We start from the raw sequence: 10,436 nt of genomic DNA, 5'->3' as shown, positions 1-10,436 counted from the left end.
GGTGGCCCAAGGTTCTCAGACCTAATGGCCTATTCATGCCTATGTCCACAGAATAATGCAAGCGTGGTCTCGTTTTTATGGCCATCGCTTTTTGTGTCTGAATTGGAGGCTTGTATAAAAGAAGCCAACCAACGAAACGCTCCTTTTGTTTATCTAATAGTTTTTCTTTTTTTAATGCGTAATGTTTTGTTAATGATGTAGATTGTTCACGTAGTTTGCTTTTGATTATAATTTGATTTTCATTTAGACATGCGCTACACATGCTAATGAGTAGCATATAGCTCACAACAGGTTTCATCTTAAAAAATGATCTCATTTTATTTTAATATTCTTTTTCCGTAGGCTATTAGTTAGAATTCCGGGCTATCCACACAGAGATTAAGTTTCGCTAATATAAAAATAGTGCCTACATCCTCAGTGCAATCAGAATGTCTAAAGTCCCAGACCACCCATGCAGAGTGCCTATGCAAAGTGGCATCCACACACCATTAGGTGGTGACCCCATAATGGAACGATCCTCATCCTTATACTGGCTTATGCGGTCCTTACCATGTTTCAAAGTGCACACAGTGAGATGTTTCAAATATTTTTTTTCCAGAGCCAGACATAACTGCAACCCAGCTATTTTCCTCTGGTTGTTGACCTTTGCCTTTAAATAAAAGGATCACAATATGTGGCTGTTTATTGTCAAGTGAATTTTGGACAGCGAAAGAGTCACACTGAGGAGTCTGGATACTTTGGATTGCTCACATAATCTCTGATGGGTATAGGGGCCATGCAAACATTTAAGAATTTTAAGAATGCACAAAGAACATGAGATGTAAAAGAACTGTTGTCTTATGAAAATGAGCAATGTGATATGAACAAAAAGGATGACACACTGTATGGCAGAGCCTGCATCATGACAAATGTCAGAGATATGATCAAACGGTGGTAGAAAGTTGAGGTGCTCAACTTTCCCCCAAAGTATTATTGATCTGTTACCTTGGCATTGCACAACAGTATTATGCAACCGTGCAATAACTGTTACGATTGGGATGGAATTATGAAACCAGTTGAATATGTGTCAAGTGTCAATCCTGCAGTCATTTGATTAATTAAAATAACATATGTAATATTAACATGAAATATATTGAATATATTAATTAAGATTAAAATGAATAAATAATTATCATCAGAAAGCAATATCTCAGACAAAGTGTACATCTGCATTAGTCTGCACCACATGCACTTACTTTATTGTTTATGCTATCAATTTTGATTACCTCTAATGGGCAATGGCAACTGGAACACTTTAGTTCTCAAAATATTTTCTCAGAACTGACCAAGTAATCTTGAACAAGAATATAAATGGGAAAGATGTAATCTCAATGATTAGCACTAAGTAAATGTTATCTTGCATTTTGGACACAGAGCTGCTTGCTGCAATTACACAATTAAAACTGCCTCTCTTGGCAAAAAAACCTTGCCATTAAGTCAGCAGCACTGTTCTGGAGAGCAGTCAGCATCTATACACTCATTTACAACAGACACACAGCCCGTCTGAGCTCTTTACGCTGTCTGACACATTGATCAATTCTGTAAATGTAGTGGGGATTTAGGCCTGTGCTTCTCAGAGCCTCCATTTCCCTGAAATCACCAGAACAGAGTGTTCTCCCTGTTGGGGGGCTACTAACTACACCTAATGAAACACAATGTCTCCACCGTGTGGTCGTTCCTCTGAATTGACTCCTACACACTCCTACTGCTGTCTTCTAAGTGCTCAGTCTTCGTTGCTGATGTGTTCGGGCATAGACAGGCTCTAAAGTGGACTTCCACAAAAATGCAGTCTGCTCAGTTAAATATATATTGATCTTTTTTGTTTTTCAAAATGTTCTCCTCAAGGAAGGGTCATTCACTGCCATTATGATCAAGGATTTAATGGAAGGTTTAAGTCTGCACTTTTCATGCCATACTCTGATGCATTACTGATAATTTATGAATAGGTTCAGTGGGTACAGTCATTCAGGTTTAATCAGGTTGTTAAGTGTAAATGTTCCTTGTCAAAGAGCTGCTTTAAAAAAAAATTTTGGAAAAGTTTCTGGAAATTCCATAAACTGTGTAAGCCTATACTGTGAAATTCAACACTTTTTACCATTCTAAATATGAAACCTATGAAAGCAATCACTAGAATAATTTACACGAGAGAAGACAGACAAAGTCACAGAGTGTATAAAAACATATATTCACTGTTTATTTAATGTTGGTTAACTTGATCGACAATGTTTGACCGTGAGCCACAAGATAAACACCGATAGAAAGCCATGAAAGCTCCTTTGTATGTTCTGTGGCAATTAAAATATACTGATAAAACAGATATACCCAATATTGGCAGCACTACGCATACATGTTCAAATGTGTAAATGGACTTGATGTAACTAAGTAAGTTCCTCCCAGTTGCTCATTAAGTGGTTCAGCACACTGACAGTTAGAACCAGGAACAGAAAAATAACAACACGAAGCCAAACAGCAACTATCAAAAGGAACACAAAGGACCTCTTCCCAAATACAATTGAGGCCATTTTGTTTCACACTATGGTCATTGTTCAGCGCTGCTGGCTGGGAGATGTAAAGCTTTTCTGGAGAGGGAGGGAGAACACTACCATGCTGGTGCATTAATGCACAGCATTAGTGCGCTGGACTCTCTTGTCTAGAGATGCCATTGAGTCGATTATATTAGATTTGAACAATGACGTTGACTACAACAGATTCAAATAGAATTGATCATCACTCTCTCTGTCTGACACAAGGACGGCCACCAGTGCGGTCCACATGTACTCCTCAGTATATAAACTAGTCAGCAGCAACCTGGACTATGCATCCAGAGTCCCTCGGAGAACAAACCCGGCTATATTGAGGATCCCACCTCCACTGCAGAACTGCCACTGAGTACAGAATGTGAGTGTGAGTGTGAGTGTGTGTGTGTGTGTGTGTGTGTGTGTGTATGTGTGTGTGTGTTAAGGGGTCAGGGCGTAATATAGAAGCATGAGGAGGGAGCCACAGCAATAAAAAAGGCAACGATATGTATGTGCTGTTTTGCTTTTTAAAAAATTTGGTTTTGACGTGCAGATGAATATGGTGCTATAAGTGGAATGGGTCTTTTTTTAAAAACCTACATATCACTGTACTGTCTCTATGTTTATGAACAAATTTTTTCTTGATAACCTGTCACAGATTCCATAAAATATACCGTATATACAGTACTATTTTCTTTAAAAAATATAAAATCCCAAATTACCCTTAAAACTAAGCCTTAATAACGCTGTTTTAGTAATCTGGAGATATCCCACTGCATTTGTGTATATTGTGTGTAGAAATGTATCATGGTAGTTGGCAAAAACGGTAGCTAATCTACACTAAAGACTTCAGGGGACAAACGAAAAGAGACTTCATTGTAATTTCATTTTCTGAGTGTTTGCAGGGAACGGAAATGACCCTGAATACCTGATGAATACGCTATATGCTGCAATCTCACCGTGGCAAATTCCCCCCTCTTTTACTGCCATTGATTCTAGGCTGCCATTACTGCAGCTGAGACAGAGGGCCTTTCCCAGGTCGGCTCATCAATCTGATTTGCACACTGCAGCTGCAGTGTGCGTGTGTGTGTGTGTGTGTGTGTGTGTGTGTGTGTGTGTGTGTGTGTGTGTGGTACTGGACTGCAGTCTGACAGGCTGTTTGCCACTGGTCTCTTTACCACATAACTGATCTCTGTGGTTCAGCTTGGACGATGCAGAGTTGGGCTGGTGGGCGGTATCGGGAGTAGCTGGCTAAGATGGAGCAGATTGGTTTAAGGCAGTGGTCACTCTCTTGATCTCTATTGATCTGGAGCTCTCTGAGTGTAGTGGTTCTGTACACTGGGTTTAAAAGGGGAGGAAAAACAGGGTTGGGGCGAGCGCAGCCTATACGTGATATTGGGCAGCTGCTTCAAGTGAGGGAGGGATCCTTTTTCGGCTAGAGGGTCACCGGTCACTCCGCTAGAAATCGACAAACACACATACATTCCATGTGCTGCTGGACTGACATAAAAAACACAGGGGCCAGCTCAGGTCACTTTCACCCCCCTCATGCTGACTCGCCTCTCAAACACTCATTCCCTCACTCCGTCTAGGAGTGTGACAGTTCTCTACTGAATGTGCAAACTTTTGTCACTCGTAATCACGATAAAGGAAAAAAATATATATATAACAGACAATATAGAAACAAAAAGAAAAAAAGAAAAATGTGTGCAGTCCCTGATACAAACATCCAAAGCCTTCCCCTTCAACATGCACACAAAACATACACACACTGCAAATATCATATCCTGGCTTTGGAGCACACTTTACATATCATAGTATGGTTCATGTGAAGAAAAATAACCTGTAGCAAGATGTTCTTATTGTTACTTATGTGCCAAACTGAAAAAAAATAAGAGTTGTAACTTATTATGTTGCATATAATGATATCAAGTACATAAAATATGTTTAAATACTGTCAGTTCCATATGTTGTTTTAACAACAATTGCACAGGTATCTTTAAGAAGAGAAGCATTTGTCCACCCAAAGCTATTTGTAAAAAGACGTCCTAGAGCTGTTCTGACCCGGGCTTTAGTTTAAAACCCTAACTTCTGGATTCACTCTGACTCACTTGCACTGACTTGAACCATGGCTGACTGACTTGGGCCAGACAAGAGGCAAAACTGAGGCATTTCATCTACCGATTCAGATTTGCTATGCAGTGTTGACTGTGTAAGGGCACTTGGATCTACAAAAATATTTCAACCTTATTTTTTCCAACCCAGCAGTAACTGGATGACATGCTAGAGTGAGAAAGAGAGAGAACACATCCTGCACATCTTTGGCTTGCCTTCCCCTCATCTCTCATTGCCTGTTTTGCATAACATTACTCAGTGATAGAAAAATATGAGATTCAGATTCGGTGACTTTGGGATAAACAGCCTGAACATCTACTTTTCCAAGAGATGCTATCCACAGAGACAGCCACTAATGTTCCACTCTGTTATCACTCTCTCTCCTTCCGTGTGTGTGTGTGTGTGTGTGTGTGTGTGTGTTCACGCCTGTCCAAAATGAAACCCAGGCAGGGCTGATCTGCATTAAGTGCTGAAGAAGAGGACGTGAGGACAGGGTCCCTTGGCTGGAGGGTGTCTCCCGTCTGTCCTAATGTGGCCCTCCTCTACCTCTCCCTTCCCTTCGCTTCCCTTCCTCTTCTCCCTTTCCTCCCCTCTTTCTATTAATATTCTGGCCACACGGCCCGGCTGTGAGAGCCTAAAGCCCCGGGCTTAAGACAGCTCGTCCTGTGGGCAGCCTGTGAAGAGTCCTCTGTGGACCAAAGAGGACGAGGGGGGTGGGGTGTGTGTGTGTGTGTGTGTGGGGTGTAGGCGGTGGGGTGGGGAGGATGGATCAGAGGGACAGTCTTGTCAGAACAGCTTGGCCCGATCTGGATCGGCGTTTCACCAGCACACACTGTGTCCTCACTCCTCAGCGATGGCTCCCTGACAATCATGTCTGTGGGACTTTCCCCAAACGAGCGTAACTCCCACATCAACGTACGGTGGATAAAGATAAGCATAAGCACCTCTCCACTGGTCGAACTCGGCTTTTGGGTGGACAGCGGGGCAGCCTCCTGATCGGAGAAGCGGTTGGTGAGCGATGAGTGGTTTGATTGCAGCCAAAAAAGCCAGGTGAATTAAGCACTGATACCAGACCAGCTCATTCACAAGTACCTGATATGCCGGCCACTTTTGCTGTTCCAAAGACATTCAATGCCTTCTAAATCGGTTAGGTCAACTTGAACTCCCTCCTTCATCTCCTTTCCTTCTGTTGTCTTTCTGGACCTGATGGTATGTCTTTTCCAGTTGCTTGCGAGCTATCTATTCTGACTGAGGTTATTATGAACAAACAAACTGGTAGATGTACTGAAGCAGCTACTTCCCTCACAAAACACAGAGTATGGACTACAGTTATATCAAAAGGTACATGGATTATTTAGCAATGATATGAAATTATCTTTTTTCCCCCCTCCACTTTTGCAGCACTTCTGTCAAAGAAGTGCTTGTGTCTGTTAAGAAAGTTCTGATATGCTTTGCCATGTTTCTTTTTTTTATATATAAGTTTGTCAGTCTGTTTCTCAAAACTGGTCAGTACTGGTCATCAAACCTCTCTGAAAGCCTCAGAACCAGGTCTGACTGGACACCAGGAAAAACAACAACAAATAAACAACAAAATCCAAAGCACAACCATAACATGGGTAGTTAAAATGCATGTGGTACAAGTACAGCGCATAGTAATAATCAGCCACAAAACAAAGCTGATGGGACTTGTCCAGTTCTCCGAGCGGCAGAGTCTGGTCGTAGCCGCGTGGGAGTCGTGAGGAGCACGTCGGGACACCAGCGTGGCGGGGGGGGAGGAGACAGCAGGCCTGCGGCCGTGCCCCCTCCCCTGGGAGGAGCGTCAGCACGGTGACTAGTGCTAAGCGGTAAGCGGCAGCAGCCCAGAGGCGGTCCAGAGTCGCGCCGGGGGGAGGGCTCAGACGTGCAGCGCCTGCAGGGCCTGCTGCTGGTGCTGCAGGATGCGCACGACGCGTCCGAGCGAGTCCGGCGTGGAGAAGGCCAGGTACTGGCAGCAGAGCCAGTCCTCCAGGCTGACGCCGCACACCGTGTCCAGCGAGCGCTCGGCGAACTTGATCATCATCAGCGTCCGCTTGAGGTCCAGCCAGTTCTGCAGCGTGGCCTGCCGGTGGCCGGGCCCCGGCGAGGCGCTGAGCGCCTGGAAGAGGTCCTCGCGCGGCCCCCACAGCAGGCACTGCAGGCAGGCGCGCGCCTCCGCCATCTGGATGCGCTCCGACGGGTTGGCGTTGAGCAGCAGCGCCGCCAGGTGCTGCAGGCCCTGCGAGTAGAGCGAGCGCACGGGCAGCGGCGGCAGGTCGGCCGTGGAGTACTCGCGCTCCTTCAGCTCGGGCGACTCCTCGAAGGGGTTGGCGCGGTGCAGCATCTCGTAGATGAGGATGCCCGTCTGGAACTCGTCGCACTTGCGGTACTGCGTGGCCGTGACGATCTCGGGCGCCAGGCGCGAGTGGTCGCGGAGGGCGTCGGCGGCGGCGGCGGCGGCGGCCGCCTGGTGCTGGGCCAGCGCCGCGCCCTTCTGCTTGGCCTGGGCGAAGTTGCTGATGATGAGGCGCGCCGGGCAGGCGTTGGCCAGGGCCCCCTGCCCCGTGCCGGCGCCGCCGTTGGCGCCCGTGCCCGCGCCGCCGAAGGGGTTGTTGTTGTTGTTGTTGTTGGGCTCGCCGTTGGGCACGTCCAGGTTCCACGGGTTGCCCGGCTGGCAGTGCACCAGCAGCAGGTTCTCCAGGCGCAGGTCGCAGTGCGTCACGTGGAAGGGCTTCATGTGCTCCAGGCCCGAGCACAGCTGCAGCAGCAGCAGGCACACCTGCCGCTCGTACAGGTCCGGGGTGTGCGCGTGCCGCTCGCGGCCCTCGCGCACGAAGTCCGCCACCGTCTGGAAGGGCACCTCGCGCGTGATCACCACCACGCGGCTGCGCAGCTTCCCGCACGGCCCGGCGGCCGCGGCCGCCACGCCCCCCTCCTGCCCGTTGTGCGCCGCCGTGTCCGAGGCCTCGGACGACGCTTTGCTCGACCGCTTCTCGGCGGCCTCTTTCCTCTTCTCCCTCTCCGGGCCGTTCTCCTTTCTGTGCGACTCCTTCTTCTCTTTCCCCTCCTCCTCTTCTTCTTCCTCTTCTTCTTTTTTTCCTTCTTCTTCGCTCTCGCCTTCCTCCTCCTCCTCCCAGGGCAGCAGGCGGGCGGGCACGTCGGCCACAAAATGGCCGCAGTCCTGCTGGATGTTGAAGTGGAGCGGCAGGCTCTGTCTCACCGCCAGGCTGTGGAAGAACTGCTGCTGGGTCTCCTTCACTTTACTCCTGCAGATCTAAAAGGAGAAAGAGAAGAGAGGGAGAGGCAGTGAGCTCGCAACATTCACGCTCACATTCGAGTTAAAGTGCACTCGTGGGTAAGGAACCTGCTCGCTACCAAAAACATCATGCATTTTCTTGTCGCTGAATTCACCAGGCAGTTACTCCTGGGGGGGACATACAGTAGGGGAAGACATAAAAGTAGGCCATGTGTGTCTTTTCAACAGATTATATGCGCCACGCTTCTCACTTTGATATCATGCGAGATTAGTTTGTGTACATATGGCATGGGAGTATGCGCGAGTCTTTGCGTAATTAAGAGTGCAGTCACTGTGTGGGTGACACAGGTGATTTGCTAGATTGAAGCCTGTGAGTTTGCTAATGGTGCTTCAGATGCTCACACAAACAGACGTGTGTAAATGAGTCGTTTGGTGTGTTAGAAGCCCCACGCCCCAATACACTTGAGTGGGCGAGAAGATGAGACACCAGTCTTAGTGGTTGATCCCACAAACGAGTAGAAGAAAAAACGAGTAGACCCGGGCGAGTAGAAAAAATTCACTTCTTTACGTGCCTCAATGCAGAGCAGAGAAATTGCGCATGTCAACATTTACATCAATATCAACGATGTAACAGCGTCCGTTCATACACTGACGCGGCGATGGGCAGCCAGAGAGACCTCCGGGATGAGCGATGGCCTCCGGCGAGACGGTAATGACGGGGGAATAATGCTTTTTCATCTCTCTCCCCCTCTCTCTCTCCCCGTCTCATTCTGTCAGATGATGCAGTGCACATTAGCGTTTACGCTATTGATCTCACAAATAACGCAGAGAGAGAGAGAAAGAGAGAGAGAGAGAGAGAGAGAGAGAGAGAGAGAGAGAGAGAGAGAGAGAGAGGGGATGGTGGAGGTGGTGGACGATGTTGAGTGGGGTGGTGGAGCGGGTGGTGGTGTGGGACGGAGTGTCTCCAGCAGCAGGCAGGGCCCCAGCAGGATTGACTGGCTCCGGCCCGGCAGCGCTCTAACTCAGGCTGACAGGCTTCGCAGGCCGCCCCCACTCTCTCCAGCACCAGCACCGGCACACAGCCCCCACGCTCCCCTTTCATTCTCCCCACAACACCACCCACACCCCCCCACCCATGCTCCTGATCAAAGCAGTCAGGCAGCCACCTTATCCTCTCTCTCTCTCTCTCTCTCTCTCTCTCACTGTCCCACTTGCTCTCTCTCTCTCTCTCTCTCTCTCTCTGTCATTCCTCTGGCTCTATCCCCTCACTAGAACACCAAAGGGAATCTTTTCCCCCCCAACTCCCTGACAGGGAGAAACTGGGGTAAGGCCCTGCCGAGGGAGGATGCCGTTCAGATCACAGAGAATGCCTAGCCGAGCTCGCTCACACCGTGGCTCTACTGCTCCGCACCGCGCGACCTTTTGAATTCCGCACTGATGTCCACTCAACATAACACGTCGTCCCTCCCAGCGAGGCACGCCGTTATTTTAATCACTTAACATTTAACAATAACATTCTTTGACACGGGGCTATTCAATTATAAAGGCCTCCGACTTGTCAAAAAAAATGACAAGCGATGAATATTCGGAAGATAATGAGCCTTTTGGAAGGAGGCAGGAGATGACCAGAGGCTCCCGGTGCCAACGCCCGCTTGTCCGCAGCCGTGTCGTCCAGCTGCTGCCAGGCGTCTAGAGCAGCCAGAGGCAGCCAGTCTAGGCCTGAATTGAGAGGTGTAGTGCGGAGGAGGAGGTGGGGGAGGGGGGGATACGTGTAATGAGAGACTGTGAGAACTCGCAGACCTCGTGAAAAGAAGCACCCTGTCGCTTGCGTGAGAAGTTGATGAAAAATTTCACACCATTTCAGAGCAGCGGCGGGAAGAAAAAAGAAGCTGAGGGGAGATGTCTTTCCACTAATTGGGGCTCAGAGAGAGAGAGAGAGAGAGAGAGAGAGAGAGAGGGGTAAACTGAGAAAATGAGCGAAAGAGTCAGAGATACAGAGAGAGAGAGAGAGAGAGAGGGAGAGAGAGGAGTTTGAATTGTTGTTTATTTATCAGAGCGAGCTGGGGAGGATGAAAAAAAACAAAAACAAGCATCTCTCCTGAGCCCGTCTTTAATAGAGCAGTCGTTTTGAAGAGCGAGGTTTTTCACCATGTGTAAATAATGCACTCTCTACTTCGCTCCCTCAGTCATCTGGTAACATGCTTCTGTTCCATCTCTCCCCTCCCTCCCACTTAGAGGCATACTAATGAAGCTCTCTGAGCTGTCAGTCAACACAAAGAAACAAACAAACACTCAACATTAACAACGCCTCCTACTGAGACAGTGCCTAGACCAAAACAGTCAGAGAGATATGAAATAGTGTCATCAGCTAGTCCATCAAACAACTGAATAAAAAACACACAATAACAACAACAACCATAAAACATAACATATTTCACTTCTTAATGTGTGAATGCAGAGTGAAGAATCTCATCATGACCGTGCTCCTTTGACTT

The 10,436-nt window shown here is 47.8% G+C and overlaps 1 protein-coding gene across 1 annotated transcript in view; it reads right to left on the bottom strand.

The window, feature by feature from the left end:
* Window positions 1-2,210: 2,210 nt before the first annotated feature.
* peak1 (pseudopodium-enriched atypical kinase 1) overlaps window positions 2,211-10,436 on the bottom strand; it is a 101,348-nt gene continuing 93,122 nt past the window's right edge. Inside the window, exon 7 of the mRNA XM_062546773.1 lies at window positions 2,211-7,959. Coding sequence (XP_062402757.1) covers window positions 6,565-7,959 — 1,395 coding nt within the window. The 3' untranslated portion in view covers window positions 2,211-6,564. The remainder of the gene's footprint in view (window positions 7,960-10,436) is intronic.

Source organism: Sardina pilchardus, chromosome 10 (genome assembly GCF_963854185.1).
Source record: "Sardina pilchardus chromosome 10, fSarPil1.1, whole genome shotgun sequence".
NCBI classification, from domain to species: Eukaryota; Metazoa; Chordata; class Actinopteri; order Clupeiformes; family Clupeidae; genus Sardina; species Sardina pilchardus.
Note: the sequence above shows the minus strand (reverse complement) of the source record. Positions and strands in the feature narration are given on the sequence as shown.